At 35.0% G+C, this 24,536-nt stretch overlaps 3 protein-coding genes across 9 annotated transcripts; 2 read left to right on the top strand and 1 right to left on the bottom strand.

The window, feature by feature from the left end:
* Nucleotides 1–2,116: 2,116 nt before the first annotated feature.
* LOC114192099 (ribokinase-like) lies at nt 2,117–8,377 on the top strand. Of its 3 annotated transcripts, none has more exons than XM_028081679.1 (13): nt 2,117–2,290; nt 2,389–2,448; nt 2,532–2,621; nt 3,266–3,343; nt 3,438–3,512; nt 3,926–3,978; nt 4,577–4,727; nt 5,080–5,190; nt 6,193–6,322; nt 6,471–6,568; nt 7,325–7,463; nt 7,670–7,722; nt 7,890–8,377. In XM_028081679.1, the coding sequence occupies exons 2-13, from the start codon at nt 2,404–2,406 to the stop codon at nt 7,986–7,988; spliced, it is 1,122 nt and encodes a 373-aa protein (XP_027937480.1). In that variant the 5' UTR covers nt 2,117–2,290; nt 2,389–2,403; the 3' UTR covers nt 7,989–8,377. The 3 variants fall into 3 exon arrangements, with proteins under 3 accessions (XP_027937480.1, XP_027937481.1, XP_027937482.1); XM_028081680.1 differs by having other exon boundaries at nt 2,152–2,300; XM_028081681.1 differs by lacking the exons at nt 2,117–2,290; nt 2,389–2,448; nt 2,532–2,621 and adding an exon at nt 3,028–3,118.
* Nucleotides 8,378–10,882: 2,505 nt separating this feature from the next.
* LOC114191189 lies at nt 10,883–11,452 on the bottom strand. The gene is made up of 2 exons (XM_028080369.1): nt 11,355–11,452; nt 10,883–11,201 (listed from the first exon to the last, which is right to left on the bottom strand). Exons 1-2 carry the CDS (start codon nt 11,450–11,452, stop codon nt 10,883–10,885), a joined length of 417 nt encoding a protein of 138 aa, XP_027936170.1.
* A 7,054-nt stretch (nt 11,453–18,506) lies between these two features.
* Nucleotides 18,507–24,195, top strand: LOC114189730 (ribokinase-like). Of its 5 annotated transcripts, none has more exons than XM_028078392.1 (14): nt 18,507–18,655; nt 18,742–18,801; nt 18,919–19,008; nt 19,082–19,159; nt 19,473–19,547; nt 19,896–19,948; nt 20,478–20,628; nt 21,018–21,128; nt 21,597–21,723; nt 21,816–21,913; nt 23,284–23,422; nt 23,596–23,648; nt 23,873–23,980; nt 24,081–24,195. In XM_028078392.1, the coding sequence occupies exons 1-13, from the start codon at nt 18,569–18,571 to the stop codon at nt 23,975–23,977; spliced, it is 1,227 nt and encodes a 408-aa protein (XP_027934193.1). In that variant the 5' UTR covers nt 18,507–18,568; the 3' UTR covers nt 23,978–23,980; nt 24,081–24,195. The 5 variants fall into 5 exon arrangements, with proteins under 5 accessions (XP_027934193.1, XP_027934192.1, XP_027934194.1 ...); XM_028078391.1 differs by having other exon boundaries at nt 23,873–23,990; XM_028078393.1 differs by having other exon boundaries at nt 21,819–21,913; nt 23,873–24,195.
* The last annotated feature ends 341 nt before the right edge of the window (nt 24,196–24,536 follow it).

Raw genomic sequence — 24,536 nt, 5'->3', positions numbered from 1 at the left:
CATGATAAATATTACTTGGTTGTTTGAATATGTTTGGTATGTGGTCATTGCGTAATTCCTTGAAATCTCTAGGTGAGATTTCAGGGTCGTGCTTCAGTAGTCGGGACGTAATTCCATGGCCCCTATTAGTGGGTGTCCATGGTGGTGCCCCATCTATATAGTCTGGTAAGGATTCAAGGTAAGGTTGCATCCTGATACTCTAAGGAGTAAGTTATCTCACTTAGAGCAGACTGACTCTTGTGGTGAGAGTAGCAGGAGGCCTGAAACTCATTAAGGGCTAACCTTGTGTGGGGGGGATTGAAACATTGTAACACTTATAACACTTAGCTCGGGGGTGAGCAGAGATATGCACCACAAGTGCAAGCATCCGCTGAATCCGACTAGATTATATGTATCCGGATGAGTTGAGTCAGAGTCTAGTGTATTGCTTGAGAAGTCATAACATGATTGGATGATATATGTACTGCTTGGATTGTGTAATAGTATGTGACCGCTTGATGTATGGTTTCTACTCTACCTTACCCTATTTGTTTGTTTGATTGTCTTGTATGTGGTTCTTCTTCTTTTACGATGATCATCAACTTGTTGATGTGAGTAGATGCGAGAGGCACTCGAGGTCAACCGGGAAAAAATGATTCCGCTACATAGTCTGCTTGGGTTGGACATTATGTTTTCTTTGGGCTTTTCGTTAGGGATATGGCCCATGTATTGCTTTACTCTTTAATATTCTATCATCTACTGTTAGTCTTTAGTTCTTGTATTATGTTATATTTTGGCATCATGGTATGTGGTGTGCCTCGAATATCGTAAGGAATAAGGTTTAAACTCTTGGATCGCATTTCTATATTATTCAGTGTGATACTTCCTTTAATTATATTTATTAATTAAATGGGACGTTACTTTATAAAGACGCAAAAAATTATATATTTTAATATGTTCTAACATGTAATTAATGGAAGACATCAAATACTTTTATAATTATTTTATAATTAAAGTATTTTTTTAAATTAATTTAGTTAAGTTTTAGTTTATAATTAAAAATGATGTTATGCACTTAGCTGAAGTTAGAAATATTTTAATATGATATTGAAGGGATAATTGAACTAAAAATAATAATATCTCATGTAAACATGAATCCTTATATTATATTATCTATATTATATTACCTCTCACTAATTTTGACTTTATTACCCCTTTATTATTTCTCATAAACACTAACTTCTTAATATGTTAATAATAAAAATATTAATTTCGTTTGAAATATGTTAATAATAGAAATAATTAACATATATTTAATCTTCGGCAATTGTTACTCGTATTTATTAAAAGAAAAATTAAGTTTAGTATATAATTAATCTTTAAGGACTATTTTACTCTTTTTATTTTTTATTTTGTAAATTTAAGATATTTACTGTTTTTTTAAAAATTAATCACATGTTATTTTAATTTGTTTTAACAAATACACAGACTAATTTTAAAGTTAGAATACTTCATGAATTATATTAATTATTAATACAAATTAGAATAAAAATAAAATTATTATTACCAAAATAAAATATATGATTATTTTTTTATATTTGTCAGACCATTTACTTTAAAGTAATCAGACCGATACAAATATCTAATATAAATAAAAATTCAAAAGGTGGTAGTTGGGAAAGTTAGTCCAAAGAACTTTGTAGCAACTTTCAGTTAATTTTACAATATTAAATTTATTTCACATCAATCCTCTAAGACAAAAGTTTTCCATAAAAAAAATACAAGACTTAATTATTTTTGTTAATTTTAGCATTTATTTGTTTTGTTATTTTTTGTCTATCAATTAAATATTCAATCAATATTTTAAATTTAAAAAATATATCATTTTAAATTTTTACCGTCTTGATTGATTTGATTTTTGGTATTTTAAAGCAATTTTACTAGATGAAGAATCATTAAACTAAAAGTTGATATTACTTTGAGGTACATTAATTAAAAAAATCTGAAGCAATAATGACTACCCCTATCCTTCAATTCAAATGAATTGCACGATTTGAAAAGAAAAATCAAAGGGATGAAATTCAAAAGATCATAACCCTTACAAAGGGCAACATTGATTTTTCAGAAGTCAATCTTTAGCAGGACCTATACCAAACCAAAACCTTAATGGTGACAACGATTTCACAGTCAAAACTTAAAACCCTTTGTCTATTGTTTTCACTAATTGCTCTCTTCATCTTCACACACACCTTCTTCCACTTTTCCTCACCACTTGCCACTTTTGTGCTACCATCATCACAAGGTTTCTCTGGTAAATTGAAGTACACTCATTTCTCATCTCACGTTATTCTTCTTATAAATATAACATATGGTACGATGATATATGACATGATTGCTAACTTTTCCCAGGCTGAAGAACAGATAATGTCTTCTGATTCTGTTCTTCCTCTCCTCGAAACTCCCATCATTGTGAGCATCATTACTACCATTCTGATTCTCATAATGATTCTTCTTAATTCAATTTATGAGTGTGTGTTGTGTTTATTTGGCAGGTGGGGTTTGGTGGGGTTGGGGTGGATTTTCTGGCAGTAGTGCCATTTTTTCCTAAACCTGATGCCAAGATCAGAACCACTGAATTCAAGGTTTTTCCTTCTCTAGCTTCCACTCACGCTCTTTTCTTTCCTCTTTCTTCTATTGTTGTTATTATTCTTGATGCTATCATGGTTACTATTCTTCCTTTCCAACACCTCAGATTTGTGATAACTTTGAGCACATCACACCAAACATCATTAATTAAAATTAAAATGATGTGGTTTTTGCTTCTGGGTCCAGAAAAGTTTTTTTGTTTGACGTTGACTTTAACATTAACTAAACCAAGTAACCAACTCTAACCACTCACTTTCGGTAGAGTGGACCACTATTTTTTCCTTTTAAAACTCAAATAGATTAAATGATTTGCCTTTGTTTATTTAAAATAATGTCACCTTGATCACAACTTTAATTATAAAGTGTGGCTAATTGTAATTTAATTGTTGCTTTTTACTGTATAGTACTGTATTATTATGGATAACCATTATCATTCTTGCTTGAGTGGCACTACTTCTATATATTTTTCTGTTTTAATTCGGGCAAATTCACAGTAGATATCTTTTTTCTTTTACTTTTTAAACATGAAAAATTATTATTTCTTGTTTTTTAAAATTACTTTTCCAGAATGATCACTTCCTAACAGTGGTAATGTGATGATAAGGGTGATTAATGTTTTTTGTGATTTTCGGTTTGGCAGGTCCAAGGTGGTGGAAATACTGGAAATACTATGACATGTGCTGCCCGTTTGGGCTTAAAGCCAAGAATAATTTCAAAGGTTTCTCTTGTTTGCATGACCTAAGTTTATGATAGAGCACTTAACATCATGATTGGGGTTAATTTCTTATGATTATGCAATTTGAAATCTCTAGGTTTCAAATGATGCTCCGGGTAAGAGTATGATGGAGGAACTAGAGGCTGAAGGGGTGGATACCTCCTTTTTAGTGGTATGTATATGTCGATGTTTTTTTGTTAGTCTGAAGAGCAGAGAGTTACATGCACCTGGATACTCTTCCTCCTACAAAACACACACACACACACAAGCATATGTTGTAAGATAACATTGTAGTAAACTTTAGTCTTTGACCATCGATTTTGATAGTGCCATGAAGATTGAATCTTCTAATGCTTTGTCATTTATACATGTAGTTGTTGAATCATAGTAAAATACTCTTATTTTTGGTTGCTTAAATTGCTACTTGGTCTGTAATAGAAGTATGAATAAATTCATGAAAAAAGTTTTAAATGCCACTTTATCCTTTTGTCATTTGCTCCTGGTTGTGGCAAGCAAAACAGTGCTCAATCCAGTCTCTATTTTGAGGTTGTTCTTTCATTGATTCTTTTTTCCATTTCTTTTCAGGTCTCGAAGGAAGGGACTTCACCATTTAGCTACATCATTATTGACAGCCAAACGTATGTGACATACTTAAACAATTTTTAGACAAGATTTATGTGTATTATCTTGTCTAAGTCTGTACGGTTTCTCACTTGATGGGCTTTGAAAAATGAAAGTTTTGACAATGACATTTTTTGTAAGCACAAAACTTTAATGCAGTTCTTTAACTATTGTTCGTGTTGTTCTTTAGTCAGAATTAAAGTTTCACTTTAATCTGCATAATATATTTTTAACCTCCAAAGTATCAAAATACATGGATCAGATAAAATTCTAATTTTTGAGTTAATTTTGACCGGAGAACAACACTAAGAGTATTTTAGAAAATTGCATTTAAATTTCGTTCCTTTATCTAAATTTCTTTTGAAATAATGATAAAACTAGATTAAAGTTGTGAGGTTAACAGTGACTCAACATTCTTGTTTGTTTATATGTGCAATTTATACATTACAAAGGACATTTGCAAGAACATGATGGAAATACAGTAGAATAATATCTTCATATGAAAGTTTCTTTCTTTATAAATTGTCATGCCTAACTGAAATGATTTAAATGACTCCTTGTACCTGATTGATTCAGGTGAGCAAAATGATTAAACCTAGAAATTTAAACATTCAGGAAAACAAGGACATGTATATTCACCCCAGGATACCCTCCAATGGTTCCAGCTGATCTTCCAAAAGCCAATTTGTTGTCTGCACTGGATGGAGCAAGAGTGGTCTATTTTGATGCAAGGATGGCTGACACTGCTCTTGTCATTGCTCAAGAGGTAATTACATCTTAGTTGTTACCTAGTTTGGGTAATGCAAACTTCCATATAGAATTATTCTCATTAGATTTGTGCTCAAGTCAAATTTGTGACTGCTATCAATACTTATTAAGGTTACTAATTCAAATCCTAGCAATGATTGAAGATAACAGATCATAAGCCTCGTAATTAGGATAGAAAACTTCAAATCCCTTTTTTGTATGAAGTATTGTGAAAATACACCTGATTATGTATCTGTAAATGAATCATTACTAGACTCACAAAAGTTGTCCTTAACGTGATTGCGTTTGATATTTGAAGAGAAAGCATTGTGGTGAAACATAAGCTAAATTTAATTATATTGTCCTTTCAGGCATTTCGGCAGAATATATCTATCTTGATTGATGCTGAAAGGCCTAGGGAAGGGTTGAACGACCTCCTTGAATTGGCTGATTATGTTGTATGTTCTGAAAATTTTCCAAAGGTAAGTTACTCATACTATCATGAAGTAGAATCCTAGAATATCTCAAATACTTGGGACCTGTGAGTCCTTTTTTGGCTTGCAGATATATTGTATAATTCTTAGATTCCAACCATCTCATCATTAGATGATGAACTCTCTTTTGCAAATTCAAAATTGTTTGTCTTATAGTCAGAAGAAGGACCTAGGAGAACTATTTAATGAATTTTATTTTGCAAATTCAAATTGTTTCTGTCTTATAGTCAGAAGAATGACCTAGGAAAACTATTTACAGCTTATAATAAAATGGAAATATGATTTTGTTCCCATCTAACATGTGAAAGGACCTCCTTGTAGAGTAGAACTTGGGACTTGCTTTAGGGAACATCATACATGCATTGCATCATAAAGCATAAAAAAGAGGTTTATGTAACATGCATGGTGTATGCATCTCCCAGCCTCTTTCTAAAGGCATCCACCAGACTGTCCCATGGTGGATCTACGTTAGGAATGTGCCTTGACATCTTTCACAACAGGTGCATATGTTTAGTAAAAATCAGGTCAACCTGATGTTTAAAAGGAGCAGGTAAAGGAAAACTGGTAAATCAGATCAAATAAGACATAACTAGTGCATCAGGGCATGTAAATGGACAATGGTTGATCAGTTCTGTGAGTGAACAACTGTCACTAACCATTTCCTTCCAAGTCTAACATGTGACCATTTTAAGGGCTCGTTACTTTGAGAGAAAGAGAATGTGTTCTATTTCCATTTTCTGTTTTCACTTGTAATTACAAAACTTTCACCATTTGTTTCCTAATTTCAAAGATTTGTACAAGAAACCATGAAATCAGATTTCATTGTTTTGAGGAATTCTTTCCTAATTTCATCTTTTTCGATTTTAAAGTTGAATGTTTGTGCATTATTATATTTCATGTATGGTTCTCTATTCTACTTGGTTGAGCTGGTTATGTGATATTTCTTTCTATATGAATTGTATTTTTGATTTGTGAGTGACAATTTTACAGGCCTGGACAGAGGCATCATCTATTCCAAGAGCACTAGTTGCAATTATTTTAAGGTTGCCAAGACTTAAATTTGCAATTGTAACTTTGGGAAAAGAAGGCTGCATAATGCTTGAGAAATGTGTAGATGATGGTAAAAATACTTGTTTACTTGTTTTGGGCGCTATCAAGTTGAATTCATATGAAAAAATAGGCAGAAAGTGTAGCTTCTGGATAAATAATATTTTTTATTTTTACATTTAAGTTCTTCTGTAGCATAAGTTGCAATTACTTTCTGGCAGAGAGTTCTCATATAGAAGAAATGGATGTTGACAGCTGTTTGACATCATTAACAAAAACAAAGGACGATAGCATAGCCATGCCAACCTGCATAGCCTCGGTAATAACCTGCTATTTATTGTTATAATTCTAGGTTAGCTCTGATTGTGCAATGTGTTCTCTTATTTCTTAAGAGATGATCTTCCATGTTTATTACCCCACCATTGGACCCTTTAGGGATATGGACTGAACTGCTTCTAATAATCTGTCATATGAAACACTAGTTGTACAAAGTCGTCACTTACACAAGACAGTCTTTTTATCAAATGGCACAAGAGCTTGTCCAACTGGTAGATATATACATGTTTCTGGTAGAGACTGTCCAGACCAAAAAGTGTCACATTTTAAATGTCCAAAATGGGAGAAATTTAATTTAGGTTACTATTCCTGGGGCAAGATAACATTGGTTAACAGAATAATGCAAAAAAAAATAAATAAAACTGATACTTTTCCCATGGATATATGGACATGGCAAAAAAAATTTGAGACTTTGCGCTCAACTTATTTTGATTGTGGAAAGAGAGTTGATCCTTTTGTAATTAAGATAAGTACAGATCAAAAGTTCTTTTCATGTTGATCAAATGATGGGCAACCTAAAAGTATGCGATGGGATACCTTTTTTGCAAAGGCATTTTGATTCAAATGTCATGGAACTTGAAATTTCTAGCATTCTATTAATTGAGGTTAAAATTTTCTATACCTGTAACACCATTTTTCATAGCTCTGATTTATGGTAAATGTTGTCTAAACAATGTCTGGTTGCGTTATATTCATGTAAAAATCCTCTTGGATTGATCTTTTTGCTTAATCCTCCCAGCCAGTTACAAAATTAACAGCTGAAGGGATAGGATCTGTGTGTGGGAGGTTATATTTTGGGACAACTGAAAAGATTCCACCATCAGAGCTTATTGATACAACAGGTGCCGGAGATGCATTTACAGGAGCTGTTTTATATGGTAAGTGCAATCTCTTCATATAGGAATTTTCTGTTTTTTCCTCTATACAGATTCTACCCAATTTCAGAGATAGAATTATATTGTTCACCATAATTCTATTATATCCATCACTTCTACCCTCTGTAAATTTTGATCATGTCACTTGTTAGTTTTGCTCCTTTGATGCTACAATTTCAGAATTTACATGGTGCTTATTTTATCTGCAGCGATCTGTGCCAACTTACCACCAAAAAAAATGTTACCTTTTGCTTCTTATGTGGTAAGCAAGAAACAAGATGGCTTAATTTGGATTTATAATGTAATCAATGTTATCACATACAAAAAGTTGTACACAAATACAGAACATTAGAGAAACACATACTTTTCTATGTTCAACTTAATTGGAAATTTGAAGATAATCAAGGTTGCTTTTGATGCTAATTACAGGCAGCTTCCAAATGTAGAGCCCTTGGAGCTCGTGCTGGCCTTCCATACCGCACCAATCCATACCTGACATCTTTTACTGAGAGTATAGTAGAGTCCTAAACAGTTCATCTAAATCGTAGATTAATCATGCAAGAAACAAGGCTTCAGTATAGGAATTTTTCTGCTGTCTTCCAGTTTATAATTAATCATGCAGCTCAAATGTTTGTGTATCTAGTTGTAGCTTAAATTGTATAGATGTTGGGAAAAATGTGTGTCGTCAAGGTCCAAGTTACTCAGATCTTCTTTTTGCAATAAAGTGTTTTTCTGTAAGATATAGGGTTGGGTTAAAAAATGACCCAACCCTACCCATAAACAAGGCCAACAAACACTTCTTGTATCTTAGACAACCATTGGAGCATTCACGTAAAGCTTCACTGGCAAGTCATGACAATTGTAGTTTGTGTTGCCTTCATAATCAATGGTGTTATCTTTATAGTTGTGAACAATCATTTTCTATTCTACTCACTCTTTATTTTGTTATTCTTCTCGCTTCTTTTTCTTGTTTTGTTAGCTTCTTTTCCTCCTTGAGTTTCTTATTTTTGTTTAGAATTTGAAGAAAAAATGGCATTCAGTGGTTCAAGTAATGCTTAATTTTCAATGTTATTTTGAAATCAAAGCATTTAAGTTTTTATAAAATTTTGTAATATAGGTTGATTCTCAACAAGCAAATTTTTATTTATTGTATGTAAATTTTAATATTCTTTTTATGCATACTAATTTAATAATTTTTAGAATTTAAATAAAATTCAAATAGAATTAAAAGGCAAAGGAAGATTAAAAACAAAAATAATTAAAAATGAAAGGTTAATTCTCAAAAATAAAAATGTGAACAGACCTCGTCGATGAAAATAAAAATTTTACACAAAAAGTAATTTAATTTACATAAAAGTATCTTAATAATGGAGATATTAAAGCAAAAGTAATTAAGTTTTTTAGATTTTATACATTTAAAAAAAGTAGATTTTATTTTACGAAAGAGAAAAAAGAAACAGATTAATACAAAATAATTAGTATTTAAAATTTCCATAAGAAAATCATTATGAGTTTGTTAAAGTTTAATTTGTAGGAATAGATTATATACGTAAACAATATTTGTAACATCCCATTTTAATAGTTTCAAACTACTAAACAGAACATTATATCATGATTTAACAAGCAGGTAGTTGGAATAAACTATACACGAGTTTAATACAATCATTCAAATAACTATATGAACCTTCAAGCATAAGTATGGTCTATACTAGAGAAAGATCGAATATAAAATCAAAAGGGGACTTTAATCCCAAGCTACACAAAACAGAAGTCTACAAAACGCCTCATAGCGACGAGTCAACTCTGATCCTGAAGGGGAGTATCCTTTTCTTGATCCTTTCCTGCACACATCACAACGTAGGTGATCATCGCAAAGAGAACATACACAAAGAAGGCAAACCAATACAAGAAGGGTAAGCTAACAATATAAATCAAGCAATTTAATTATAATTATTAGTAAGGAAAATTCACTTTATCATAGGTATTTAAGAGACCAACACAGAACAAAACAGTTACATAACCTTAGACTCGACATCTGGATTATGTAAGCAACTTTGGATCTCTTGGTGGCTTGCACTTGTGAAGGTTCCCAAACTCTGCAGAGTTTGGGCTCAAGGGGTTATCACCCAACCACTCCCAAGGTAAGTCCCCTTTGCGTCCATGATTGATCGGGTCCATAGACTAGGACCTCCTACTACTCCTCACGACATAGTCCATCATACTCTACATGAGTCTTAATGGACTATTGGAGCGTCAGGATGCCAACCAAATCTGAGTCCTTAAGTGCTTACACATACACTACATACTTCTCCTAGAATTTCCGTTGAAATCCTAGTTCCATCACACCCCTTCACACTTCCATTCCTCAAGCTTTCATCATGCAATTATAGGCATACATCACCAATCACAGTTTTCCAGTATACCATAAACAAACATCACATTATCTCACTAAAATAAGGCTTTTGAGCATCTACAACAGGGAAAGGACATAACTCTGTAGTGAAAATTCGCTTAAGCTAGAGAATCTTGCCTAGGCTAGGGAGTAATCACGCTTAGGCGAACTACTCTCGTCTGGGCGAGACCCCATACAGTGGGCAACCCACAATTTTGGGCGAGTTCTCGCTCAGGCTAAACTGGTTCGCTTAGACAAGAAGATCTCCCGCTCAAGCGACCCCAGCTCGCCTAGACAAGACCTCGTGCAGTATCAGGGGTAACTCTTTGATACTTTCGCTCAGGCGAGACCTGCTCGCCTGAGCGAAAGTATCAGCATTCCACACTGTTTTTCACATGCAGAGCTACGAAAATCATGTAAAAATCCAATTCCAACCAACAAGCAATTCTCAAACAATGATTTAAACAAGGATCATACCATTTAAGCACTCAAGGATACTATATACTCGAATTTTAGTGAAGGTTAGCTTCCCTTACCTTTTTGCTAAGAAATTGAGTTTGGTGGAGGCAAACTAGTTGCAAGGAGGCAGAAATCTCAATTTGACCTAGAGGATTTATCACCAAGACGTAGAGAAGGGAGAATTTCACAATTAGACTTAGAATTCAGAGATTAAACGGTAAATTCGAGCTGGGATTGAGCCAGAACAGAAAAGAGCATACCTAGGAGGTAAGGAAGGGAAGGAGGATGCTACATAGGGTTCAGTTGGGCTGTTGCTTCCAAAATCTGATCACAGATTAAAGAAATGGTGAGGAAATTGGTTAAGAATGCAGAGCTTTGAGAGTGTTTAGAGCTGAAGAGAAAAGTGGAGGTGGCTGGCCATTTGGGTCTTTACCATAGAGAGAGCAAGGAGAGAACTTTTAAAAAAAGAGGGGTTTCACATTCTCCCCTACAACAAAAATTTTTGACCCAAAAATTGATGCTTACCCAAGAACATGTGGGGGTATGACTTTCTCACGTCTTCCTCAATTTCTCAAGTGGAATCGTCTGTTCTCTTATCCCATATGACCTGAACTAGGTTGATGGACTTCCCTTTGAGTTGTCTTATCTGGATATCACCAAGACCAACTGGCTGAGCTTCTACTGACAGATACCCTCTAATTTGCAATTCTTCTGCCTCAAGTACATGGGAGGGGTCAAGCACATACTTTCTAAGCTGCGAGACGTGAAACACTCGGTGAAGGTTGGCCAATTGAGGAGGTAAAGTGACTTCATAAGCCATTAGTCCAATCCTTCTCAGGATTTGATAGGGACCAATGAACTTAGGAGATAACTTCCTAGAGCGAATCACCCTTCCCACACCAGTAGTCAGGGTAACTTTCAAGAAGACATGATCTCCAAGTGCAAATTTTAAAGGCCTTCTCCTCTAATCAGCATAAGATTTTTGTCGACTCTGAGATGCCTTCTTTCTCTCTTGTATCAGCTTGACCTTCTCAGTAGTCTACCTCAGTAACTCTGGTCCCACTACCACTGACTCCCCATCTTGGTACCAGCACAAGGGAGTCTTGCACCTCCTGCCATAGAGAGCTTCGTAAGGTGACATGCCAATGCTTGCATCTCATCCAGGCACCCAGATGGTCAAGCACGCACGTCCGCAAGAGATCCTCAAGGGACTGGATGGTCCTCTCGGACTAACCATTCGTTTGGGGGTGGTAGGCTGAGCTCATGGCCAATCTGCTACCCAAGGCGCTCTGCAAAGTCTGCCAGAAACGGGAAGTAAAATGTGGGTCCCTATCTAAGACTATACTGGACAGCACCCCGTGCAACCTCACGATCTCACTGATGTATAACTACGCCAGCTTAGCCATGGACATCCTCAGATTCACAGCCAGAAAGTGGGCGCTCTTAGTCAGGCAGTCCACTATAACCCAGATGGCGTCGTGGCCTCTCGCAGTCCATGGCAAGTGTGTAACAAAATCCATAGCAATGCTATCCCACTTCCATTCTGGTATCTCCATTTGTTGCAGCATTCCCCCAGGCCTCTGATGCTCTGTCTTAGCCTTTTGACAGGTAAAACAAGAGGATACAAAATGGGCAACATCTTGCTTCATGCCCGACCACCAGAAAGATTCTTTCAAGTCATGGTACATTTTAGTCATGCCTAGATGCATACTAAAACAACTTTTGTGCCCCTCCTCAAGGATCATACCTTTCACCTCTATGTCTTCAGGTATACATACTCTGCCTCTGAATCTCAACACCCCATCACCTCCTATTATAAAGTCCTTGGCTTTTTCTGTACCAAGTAACTTCACTGTCTTCTGTAGCTTTGGATCGGATAGTTGCTTCTCTTTGATCAAGACAAGGAAATCATTAGACACAGTTAGATGGTTGCATCTAATGACACTCTCTCCTAAAATCACCTGTAACTTCATGTCTCTGAACTATTCCACCAAGTCCAACTCCTTAATCATCATGTGAGCCGCATGAACTATTTTTCTACTCAAAGCGTCGGCCACCACATTTGCTTTTCCTGGGTGGTATAACAATTCGAAGTCGAAGTCCTTCAGAAACTCCATCCACCGTCTCTGCCTCATGTTTAACTCTCTCTAGTCAAACAGGTACTTCAAACTCTTGTGGTCACTGAAAACCTGGAACTGCGCGCCATACAGATAATGTCTCCAGATCTTCAAAGCAAAAACCACAGCGGCCAGTTCCAAGTCATGTGTGGGATAGTTCTTTTCATGGTTTTTCAGTTGTCTCGAGGCATAGGCAACCACCCTTCTGTCTTGCATCAAAACGCACCCTAATCCCTGATGGGAAACATCGCAGTAAACCTCAAAGGGTTTGCTGGCATCAGGGATCACCAACACAGGGGCACTAGTCAACTTTTGTTTCAACTCAAGGAAACTTTCTTCACACCGGTCAGTCCAAGCAAAAGGCTAGTCCTTTCGAATCAACTGTGTCAGGAGTGACACTATTTTAGAGAATCCTTCAACGAACCTCCTATAGTAGCCAGCCAACCCTACGAAGCTCCTTATTTCAGTCACCGTTTTAGGACGCTCCCATTTCAACACAACTTCCACTTTGGATGGATCCACTGATATACCCTAAGCTGAGATTGTATGCCCTAAGAATTGGACTGTGGTCATCCAAAACTCACACTTCGACAGTTTCACATATAATTGTTTCTCTCTCAAGATGCCCAAAACTGTCCTCAAATGCTCTGTATGCTCCTCAAGACTCCGAGAGTATACTAACATGTCATCGATGAAAACCACCACGAACTTGTCCAAGAATGGCCTGAAGATTCTGTTCATATAGTCCATGAACATGGCAGGGGCATTAGTTACTCCAAAAGGCATTATTACGTACTCGTAATGCCTGTATCTGGACCTGAAAGTTGTTTTCTGAATATCATCAGACTTGACTCGAATCTGATGGTATCCTGATCTTAGATCGATCTTAGAAAACACGGTGGCTCCGTGCAATTGATCCATCAAGTCGTCTATCATTGGCAGAGGGTACTTATTCTTGATGGTTAACTTATTTAACTGTCTGTAATCCACACAGAGTCTAGAACTGCCATCTTTCTTTTTAACCAGCAACATTGGCGCTCCCCGCCTAGGCTAGAGTATCAGGATTCCACACTGTTTTTCACATGCAGAGCTACGAAAATCATGTAAATATGCAATTCCAACCAACAAGCAATTCTCAAACAACGATTTAAACAAGAATCATACCATTTAAGCACTCAAGGATACTATATACTCGAATTTTAGTGAAGGTTAGCTTCCCTTACCTTTTTGCTAAGAAATTGAGTTTGGTGGAGGCAAACTAGTTGCAAGGAGGCAGAAATCTCAATTTGACCTAGAGGATTTATCACCAAGACGTAGAGAAGGGAGAATTTCACAATTAGACTTAGAATTCAGAGATTAAACGGTAAATTCGAGCTGGGATTGAGCCAGAACAGAAAAGAGCATACCTAGGAGGTAAGGAGTGGAGGGAGGATGCTACAGAGGGTTCAGTTGGGTTGTTGCTTCCAAAATCTGATCATAGATTAAAGAAATGGTGAGGAAATTGGTTAAGAATGTAGAGCTTTGAGAGTGTTTAGAGCTGAAGAGAAAAGTGGAGGTGGCTAGCCATTTGGGTCTTTACCATAGAGAGAGCAAGGAGAGAACTTTTAAAAAAAGAAGGGTTTCACAATATTGGTAGATGAGACGAGTAGACGATACAAGTGAAACTCAATTAACTTAATATTAAAAAGATTGAACTATAAATAGAAAATTAACTAATAGACATTTTCTCTATAAAACATACTTATATTCTCTTCTTATATATTTCTCTACATTTGATCATCAATTTGAAGATTGGAATGCACCATAGAAGTCCTAATGCAGAGGCAATCATACTATATGATCAGAATCTAAATCAGAGTAAGTTTATCTTTTACCATTTTTTGAGGCAATTCGGTGAAATGCTTACTATAATATCCCGACCAGATATTACTAATTTAAATAAAATAGAAATAAATACAAACTCGCATTTATTATTATTGTCTTTTCCAAAACCGCCAAAAATTTAAAACATTTAATAAACTCATCCAATTAAACCACATTGTTCTAATAATCCATACTAGTTCATATTCGAGTAAAAATACGGTTTACAAAAATTTGAAAATAAAATGATATTAAACTTCCACAAAAGCTTTCCCACGCTAGCCCCTCTCTGGCTCTATGTCTCACCAGCATCATCTGGAACATCATCTGCTCCTGTGTGACAAGTCACACGATCATCACCAAACACACAAAAAAAAAGAGTGAACTCATAACAATACAAATATACAATTAATAAAAATAGAGATTCACCACAAACTACTTTATTTCATCTAAATTGCTTAATCTTAACACTCGATACCCAAGGATTTCAGATTCTCGTCTCATTATACAAATGAAACTACTAATCCATTTACCCATATAATTACTTGGTCATGGACCCAGGATATATCATGCTTCCACGAACATGTCCGCTCGTGGTCCAACTCTACGAACATCCCCCGCTTGTATCCTCACACGAGAGCATCATTAATATGAACCTCCCTGCTTATATTAACCATGCGTTCACCACCAATCATAAACCTACCCGCTCATGACCCTGTCAAGCATCTCCTGGTCCAAGTCCACATCTCAACACATCAAAACGAAATTAAGGAAAACACATTGCCCATACAAGATACACACTCAAGTTGGTCTTAGGAATTCCAATGCTTCCACGACCCTGCTCGCTCGTGGCCTAACTCTACGAACCTCCTCGCTCGTAGTCCAACTCTACGAACCTCCCTGTCCGTAGTCCAACACACATGATCCATTCAGCTAAGAACCTCCCTACTCGCAGCAACTCTCAAGTGTTAGCACGAAACATACGAACCTCCCCGCTTGTATCCTCACACGAGAGTATCATTAATATGAACCTCCCTGCTCATATTAATCACGCGTTCCAACACCAATCACGAACCTACCCGCTCATGATACGGTTAAGCATATCCCATATCAGAACCAACACAACAAGCCATGCAAAACACACCACAACGTAAATTGCCACAACACTATCGCATAACGCAACCACTACGCCACCAGGCAAAGTTACAATGCAGATCGCCTGACGGTTCCGATACACCACCGAGCGCCACATGCTTCAGAATCCTCCCGTTAGTAGCTATCGTCTGGCGGTCCAATCCATACGTTAGACGTTACACCAATAACTAGAGTTTCCTAGGTAAATCATTGAAGAACCCATTCTTGCTATCCCAATTAATAAAAAGTATATTATTATTATATACATATTCGTAAACATATTAACCTTTTATTACACCTTCATTAAATAATTCCATAACTTTAATTTAGTTTTATACATCTAAAATACGATTAATATACATAATATATATTATTCTTACAAACACCTATATGGAATAAATTATCATATCCCGATGCGATATGATATCCTAATCATTTAATAAAATATTATAATCTACGTTATGTATAATAAATTAATTATATACGAATTTCCCAAATTGCATCGCACATAATTACCTCTATGGCATATGTATTTTTTTTCAAATATAATAATGAATTTCACCCTATTTATAATACTACTCATACAATTTAATCTATATCATACGTAACATATAAAATAGAAGTATTCAATAATGTCCAGAAGCAATAGCTAATATTTATATGATAACACCTTTCCTTTTATATACAAAATTAATTTATTATAAATTAATATCGTACTTACTAGATTTACAGTACAATATATATAAACATTATATTTTAGTATAACTTATATGCTACATCTAATAGAATTATCCCGCAGCAAGGCCCCTCCAAAAATTAATTACATCCTAAAAATTTCATAATTGGAAAACGTGAAAATTCAGAATCATCTCCTTACCATTATATATAATTTTAAGGGTTAAATATATTTTTGATCCCTTAACTTTCAATGATTTTGGAATTAGTTCATTTTGAAACTTTAGACTAATTTAGTTCTTCATCTTTCGATATACTACCAACCATGATCATCCAAGCATACTATAAGCAAACATCACATTATTTCATTTAACAAAGCCTTATTTACCTAAAATAGAGAAAGCAACATAACATCTGCAGTGACACTCGCTCAAGTTAGAGAATCTCGCCTAGGCTAGAGGGTGATCTCGCTTAAGCGGGTCGTTCTCGCTTGGGCGAGACCCCAAACAGTGGGCAACCCCAAGTCTGAGCGAATTCTCGCTCAGGCTAAGTTGTTTCACTTAGACGAGAGGATCCCTCGCTCAAGCGAAACCAGCTCGCCTGGGCGAGACCTCGCGTAGTGACAGAGGTGAATTCTTTGATACTTTCGCTCAGGCGAGAGCTACTTGCCTAGGCGAAATCATTAGGATCCCAATCTGTTTTTCACATGCAAACTTCGAATTTCATACCAGAATCCCAATTTCACACAACAAACAATTCCAAACATCAATCAAACATAAAATCATGCAATCCAAGTACTTAAGGACACTTTCCGAAAATTGAGTAAAGAGTTAGCTTCCCTTACCTTTTCACTGAATTTTGAGCTTGGTGAAGTCAATTTAGTTGTAAGAGGCAAAAATCTCAATTCAACCTAGGGAGTTCATCATCCAGACACACGGAAGGAAAAATCTCATAATTAAACTCAGAATCAGAGACAAAATTGTGAATTCTAACTGGAATTGAAACAAAGCACGAGTGAAAACTTACATAGGAGGAAGGGAGTTAAGAGAGGAAGCAGCAGAGGGTTCTGTTGAACTTATTCTTTTAGAATCTGGTGACAATTCAAAGAAATGATGAGAGGGCAGTTTTTGGAAGAGAGGCTGAGGAAAAAATTAGAAGCAGAGAAGAAGTGAGGAGAAGTTGGCTTCTTCCAACATATGGAAAGAGAAGCAAATTAAAGGGGGTTTCACATTTATAATTGTATAATTTTTATTTGTTTTTGTAGTTTTTTATAAATTTTGTAAATTTTTTGTAATTTACAATTTTATATTTCACAGTTTTTTTATTTTATAATTTATAGTTTTATAATTTTGAAACTATAACATTGTAAAATTAAAAATAAAAAAATAAAAAAATTTACAATTTAATAACTTTATAATTACATAATTTCATAATTTTGTATTTCTATAAATTTTGTAACTATTTTTATAATTATATAATTTCATATTTGTATATTTTATAATTTTAAAATTTTAAAATTATATATTTTTATAATTTTATAATTTTGTAATTTATTAATTTTTGTTTATATTGTTTTATTTTTTTATTTTTTATTTTATAATTTTTTTCTCAAAATTTTAGAGTTAGATGTTTTATATTTTTGTAATTTTATATTTTTATACTTTTACTGTATTTTATGATTTTAATTAAATTTAAAAATAATTTTCATTAAATACGGTAAATATTTAGAAAAATTTCGTCATAACGTATTTTATAATAATATATTATATAACAATATTTATAGAGAATGACAATACAAAATAACTATATCAGAAAGTTAACATTTACACTTTGTTGTAGAAATTCAATTAAAAAGTTTTAAAATTTTAAGAAGATTCTATTAAAATTTTATAAATTTGTCATAGTCTCGAAACGTAATTAAACCTTGGAATAAATTGTCTTCTCTGCTTTATGATTGTGATTTTATGTATAATAATTGTGTATTGCACAAAAATAAAGTAAAAGCTAGAATGTTGATCAATGTGATAGCTGAGAACTATTTATTTTTTCCCTAAAGATATTGATACATATTTATGATCTTCAGACATGTTTTATCATAAAAAATACTTTGAAAATTTTAAGCGATGAAGGTTTTAAGTATATCAATAGTATAGTAATTTTTTACAATTGTGGGATGCTTAGAAGATGATCAGTATTGTAACTCTAAATAAGAAGTATTACATGATCTAAAGTTGTGTTTTAGAAAATAAACTAAAAAAATAAAATTTTCAAAGAGTTTTACTTTGAAAAGATATTTCTTTTAGTAAATAAATAAAACGGTACAATAGATGTATGAAAAATATATAAAGAACCGAAATATTTATTTTAGGCAAAATATGAAGCAAAAGAAAAAGAAAATGGTAGGTTGAAATAGAAGCAAAGTTGATGAAGTTGAATAAGGCTCACTCACTCACTCGCTAACAAACCAAAAGATGTGGAACCTCTGCGCTGTTATTCCCAATGCTTCTTCAACCTTCACATTCAGCGTTCAACATCATTCACTTCTCAACTTCTTCAATGTAATTCACTCTCCCTCTTTGCTAATTCTGTAACTATTTGTTCTTAATTTCCGTTTTTTGTCTCAATTACTTTGTTTGGGTCAAAGAGAAGGAGAAGGCCTCGCTGCAGGGTCACCATGTCCTCCGATCCTCAAAACGCCGTCGTTGTAAGCTCCCTCTCTCTCTCTCTCTATTTATTTATGATTCCATTTGAAGCATTGTCGTCAAAATTAGAGAGTTTATTTCTTTAATCTTTACATATGTATGTATGTGTGTGTGGGCAGGTGGGATGTGGAGGAGTGTCTATCGATTTCTTGGCCAGCGTGGCCGCTTATCCTAAGCCAGATGACAAAATCAGAACCACAAATTTGAAGGTGCCTTCTTCTTTTTCACTTTTCATGAATAATTTTGTTTTGTGCTAACATTTGGTGGTGTGGTTTTTATCAGGTTCAAGGAGGTGGCAATGCTGGAAATGCCTTAACCTGCCTTGCTCGCTTGGGCCTAAACCCAAGGCTTATTTCCAAGGTTGCTTTTATTCATTTAAATAAACTAAAGTTTTAATTTTTATACACTTGGAATTAAAAAAATATTATACTGTCAATCAATCAGAAATCATTGTGGCTATGACTTTTAAGGTAATTTGTTGTATTACTCAACAGATTTAGTATACGTATCAGTTTGTCATTCGATGAAAGTGTAAAAGCCTTTAAATGATCAATGGTTCAGTGCACTATTTACTCATGTCCCTCTCAGAATTTCTTTTGTAAAAATAAAGCTATGGATAATATTTAATGGTTTAAATTTTATACTGATACACACACGGTTGGACAATTATTAGGTTGCTGATGACAGTCAAGGCAGGGGTATATTAGACGAGCTGCGAGCTGATGGTGTAGATACATCCTTTATAGTGGTACTTTTTAAGACGGTTCTGTTTGTAATTTTTAATCTTTGTCAAGGTCATCGGATATGAGCAATATTATGATTCCATTGCGAAGTCGCTATTAGCTTCTTTTAACTCTTCACCAGGTTGTGTATGTATATGTATGCATACATTTTTTTTAACTTCAATGCTATTGATGCTCTCAATGTTGTCTTTACACTCCCCACTAACTACTTATTGTAATTTCCTCCGATGTTTGTTCTGGATTTTGCAATTAAAAGCAGTTAGTGATGGGTGAGAATAGATAATTGAGAGGGCATCTGCCATAACTATTGTTTTTAATACTTTTTCAGTGGATGCATTCCCTGTTATTTGCAGGTGTCTAAGGAGGGAACATCACCATTTACATATATTATTGTCGACAACCAAACGTAATGGTCATTGGCTTACATATATATTACATATCTTGACTTTACTGAGTATATTCATGACCTAAATACGAATAGGTGGGGGCATAGAGTATGATTTGTGTATCTAATCAAGATTTGGGTCACTGTCATCTGAATGTTTTTAACATAAAATTCTAGACATTGCTATTGTACTTCTATTTGCATTGAAGAATAAAAATAGAAGGAAATGAACAGAAGCTGCAAACTTTTCAGTTTTACTTTTACATGTCTATCGACTATAACTTGCATGTCTCCATTATCTTGTGTTTATCCATAATTGGACACTTGACAATACCCTACACTTGTTTCAACGAACCTTCACTGCATGCATGAGACAGAAATCGCTCATTAGTTGTAAGAATACAAAAAAAAAAACAAAAAACTATTTGCTATCACTATTCATTATAAATTGAGTTCTTTATGCATTGTGACCTGATTTCATTGCTATCTTCTAGGGAGATTGTTGATAATTTTAATGGTAACCTGACTCATTTTAAGTGTGATTTTTCAGGAAGACCCGTACTTGTATACATACCCCAGGATATCCTCCAATGATACCAGACAACCTGCCAAAATCAAGTTTGTTATCTGCATTGGATGGAGCGAAAATTGCTTATTTTGATGGCAGGTTGCCTGACACTGCTCTACTTGTTGCCCAAGAGGTTATCATCTGTACAATTTATTTGCAACTCTGATGCAATTTATAAGGCCTAGTCATATTTCATAGTGGAATCAGCAAGAAGGAAAATAGAAGCTGAAGGCTTGAAGCATGCAAAATTTAAAAGAAGCATACACTTATTGACTCGAAAAAGGGAAAATTTAAGGGGGAGCGGGGTGGAACCCACCAACCAATCTTAGGGAGAGCTTTTTACGTGTATAGTTTTACTAGTTTGTGAATACTACAAGTACCGTTTATGTAATTTCCCTTGGTATTCTTTTACACATTTCTCTCTTTTATCTGTTTTCCCCTGCTGTTAAAGGAAGTTGGGGATGGACAAAGAGAGCTTCATCCGAAGGGAAGCAAACAAAATTTTATATTTTTTCAGTGCAGGCAGTTAAAAAGAATATACCCATCTTAATTGATGCAGAAAGGCCAAGGGAAGGGTTGGACGATCTCCTAAAACTAGCTGATTATGTTGTATGCTCAGCGAAGTTTCCAAAGGTAAGTGTGTTTTTTCTCTAAAATTGATGACAAATGTATTATACCAGATTTTCTCATCAATATTGTTTTCATTTCAGAAATGTTGAATTGATTTTAACAGTCCACTTTGCTGTTCCCAGCCAATCAATAAATGTTTTATTTACTTTGTAAAATATATGCTGTGTCATCTCTCAAGAAAAGAAAAAACTATTCTCTTCCTTTGTGCGTGTGGCACGCTCATATTTGTAATTAGGCACATTAGCACGCTATTCATTTCAGTTATCTAATCTGTATGCTATTTTTTTGTGATGGAAAAGGGACATTGCTTTCCTGATTCCAATGGTACATATCATTTTCCTTTTTTGGTTGCCGTAACTTCTTTTTTTTATTTCATACACCTATATACCCATTTATTTTACTGAAACCTTATTTTTACTCCATTCTGTGGGTTTAATTATTTAATAAATATGTACTCTTTTCTGCTGACAGGCATGGACAGAGGCATCCACTGTTCCACAAGCACTTGTTTCTATGCTTTTAATGTTGCCCAACATAAAATTTGTGATTGTAACTTTGGGAAAAGATGGATGCATAATGCTGGAGAGAAGGGTTGATGGTCCGTATAGATGATAGTAGCCATATTATATTAGCATGTTTTATTCGGTTTTCATGTAAAGAGAGTTTTATTTACTGAGCGTTTTCTGGCAGCAGGTCCTTCTGCAGAAGAAGTGGATGCAGACACCTTATTGGAATCATTGGAGTTAAAAAGGAATAAGAGTCTATCCACTCCAACCTGCATATCATCAGTAATGTCAACAAAACCCAGAATTATTTTTCCTCGATTTTGGTATTACTGAAATCTCACCCAAGCTTTATGACACTGTATGGGGTAGGCTAGGCTACTTAGAACAACTGATGTTGTTGGGCTATATCAAACACCCAGCTTTTAGTAAGGCAAATGTTACTCTATTTTATTGGCTGAAATTTATTGAAAATCACAAATCTCTATGGTTCCCACTTCTTTTCAATTAATTTTAACTAATACTACTGAGAGTGTCAATAGTTTAACTGGCTACGAACAAGTACAATTTTTCCGTTAAAAGATTTTAAATAGTGTCTGAGCAGTGTGTTGTAGAAGTGTCTGTGTCCAACTTGCAGACACAGCACTAAATGGTGTGTTTATACTATATGAGATCTTTCTATAGCTCTTATTTTGGATTATCTTCCGTTTGAGCCAATTTCAAATCACTGAAGTGAATTGTTGTGTGCACAATTTACACCAGTGTTATAATGCGTAAACCAAGCATTGGAGCATGTTTTTTAGACATTCACTGCAACACCTCTGGCTCGCCCAGACCATGTCAGGTTACTACAGCCCGATGCACCCCAATCCCTCACCCTTCTCCGTCCATTCATACTGGGTGGGTTGTTGCCAGTGGGGATCGAACCCCCAACCTGAGGTGTTAAAGGTGCAGCATAACTGGTAGCATCTGCTGGTGAGCCAGAGGTGTTAAAGGTCAGGTTGGGGGTTCGATTCCCACTGGCAACAACCCACTCAGTATGAATGGACGGAGAAGGGTGATGGGTTGGGGTGCATTGGGCTGTAGTAACCTGACAGCCTCTGGGACCCGAGGAGGGGTAGCCAGGGATGTTATATTCACAAGGTGAATATATTGTCTCACTAACATGAGCTAGACATTTTTTGCAAACCGTTATGATCATAGCCTCTAAAACTCATATTAATAAAGGATAGGGATGCCAGAAAACCTTTGCAGAGATGACCAAATTTAATAACCTACATTCCTTTGCCAATCTTTGACATGGAAGACTCTGAAACCATTAAACCGCCAAGGCAATCTTTGTCTACGTGTAAACCAATACAAAGGAAGATTGAGCAACTTGTGTTTAGTATTCCTTGCCACTCTATGTTTAATCTTTGGGATTGCAGCGTTCAACTTAATCTCTTCTACATACTAATTTCTTATATTTTCAGAGTTAATTGTGTAAATTGATAACAGTGTTAGAGATAAATAAAAGTATTCTACAGTCATTCAAACTAAAGCCAAGTGCTTGGATCCTTGCGGTTCTAGGAACAGGGATTGTAACTTAAAAAAATCACGTCTTTGTTTGGATTTTGTTCAACTGAGTCATACTTTTTTCCCTTTAATTCACCCAGTCAGTGGCGAAATTGAAGGCAGAGCGGATAGGAACAGTTAGTGCGAAGTTATATGTTGGAACAGCAGAGAGTATTCCACAGTCAGAGCTTGTTGATACCACTGGTGCTGGGGATGCTTTTATTGGGGCTGTAATCTATGGTAAATTCTACAGCTTTGCTATATCTTTTCCTCATAGTCTTTGGCAAGGCCATGATATCAGGATGTACGACTTGCATATAAACTTCCACGTGTCTTATGTTTATTCTTCCTGAAACCGTATTTAACTTCTCTGAATACACCGATGACATCTGTTCTGTGGTTATTATTTTCAGCTATCTGTGCCAAGTTTACACCAGAGACAATGCTATCCTTTGCTGCTAATGTGGTATGCGATCTTATACTCAATTGTCATTGCACGTGCACACACAAATACAATGTAGTATATGCATGGCCTTATTTTGTACTGCAATTTGAACAATCTATTGAACTAAAGTATATTTTTTATTATTCGATTGGATAATTTTTTGCCCACAAATGACTCCACACACTGAACCCTTAGCATTGATGGAATGGGTCAGGTTGAGCTTATTCATTTTATTGCCACTTCAGGCAGGTGCCAAGTGCAGGGATCTAGGAGCACGGAGTGGTCTTCCTTACCGTGCGGATCCACGCATAGAATCCTTTATATTGGAGAAATTGATTACTTCATCTTAACATGTAATAACAGGTACCTGTATTCTGTTTCCAAAGCTAGGTTTTCCGTTAGTTAGTTATGCAATAGTTCCAAGTATAAATGGTTCGTATTCTTTCATTTCAGATGAGATGTCTTCATTGGGATATTCGACTGAGTTGTTCAGTGGAGCTATTGATCATCGACAGTTTAATTTTTCATAGTCGAAGTGAAGATATAATCTGCTTTTTAATTTTTACTTTGCTTTTGAGTTAACTTCCTCATGGATTACAATGAAATCATAAGATAGTGTATTTTGGTGATGTGGAAGAAAAATGAAGGTTTAGATACTATAGAAAAAAAATAAATGAAAGGGTGTTACTAACAACTTTATTTGATCAGTATAAAACCTAGAAAGCTAGACAAATTTATAAAATGGAAACTCGTGTCCTTACATCTTTATACAGAATGTAATTAAAAAAAGTATTAATAGGAAGTTATCCTTTCATATACAGGTTGCTTTTAGGTTGCGGATGTTTAAAAAAGTCAGGAAAATTTACCAGAATGTGTTTGTTATACTTTTGTTTATTGTAGTCATGTTTA

Source organism: Vigna unguiculata, chromosome 7 (assembly GCF_004118075.2).
Source record: "Vigna unguiculata cultivar IT97K-499-35 chromosome 7, ASM411807v1, whole genome shotgun sequence".
NCBI classification, from domain to species: Eukaryota; Viridiplantae; Streptophyta; class Magnoliopsida; order Fabales; family Fabaceae; genus Vigna; species Vigna unguiculata.
This window is presented reverse-complemented; position numbering and strand designations above follow the sequence as displayed.

What these genes read in the sequence shown, in the direction of transcription:
- LOC114192099 (XM_028081679.1), top strand. Translation starts at nt 2,404, where the DNA reads ATGTCTTCTGATTCTGTTCTTCCTCTCCTCGAAACTCCCATCATT. An exon ending in TCCTCGAAACTCCCATCATT is followed by an intron (nt 2,449 to 2,531) that starts GTGAGCATCATT and finishes TTTATTTGGCAG; the next exon opens with GTGGGGTTTGGTGGGGTTGG. An exon ending in TGCCAACCTGCATAGCCTCG is followed by an intron (nt 6,569 to 7,324) that starts GTAATAACCTGC and finishes TAATCCTCCCAG; the next exon opens with CCAGTTACAAAATTAACAGC.
- LOC114191189 (XM_028080369.1), bottom strand. Translation starts at nt 11,452, where the DNA reads ATGTCACCTTACGAAGCTCTCTATGGCAGGAGGTGCAAGACTCCCTTG. An exon ending in GTGGGACCAGAGTTACTGAG is followed by an intron (nt 11,202 to 11,354) that starts GTAGACTACTGA and finishes TGGTGTGGGAAG; the next exon opens with GGTGATTCGCTCTAGGAAGT.
- LOC114189730 (XM_028078392.1), top strand. Translation starts at nt 18,569, where the DNA reads ATGTGGAACCTCTGCGCTGTTATTCCCAATGCTTCTTCAACCTTCACA. An exon ending in TCAGAACCACAAATTTGAAG is followed by an intron (nt 19,009 to 19,081) that starts GTGCCTTCTTCT and finishes GGTTTTTATCAG; the next exon opens with GTTCAAGGAGGTGGCAATGC. An exon ending in ACCCAAGGCTTATTTCCAAG is followed by an intron (nt 19,160 to 19,472) that starts GTTGCTTTTATT and finishes GACAATTATTAG; the next exon opens with GTTGCTGATGACAGTCAAGG.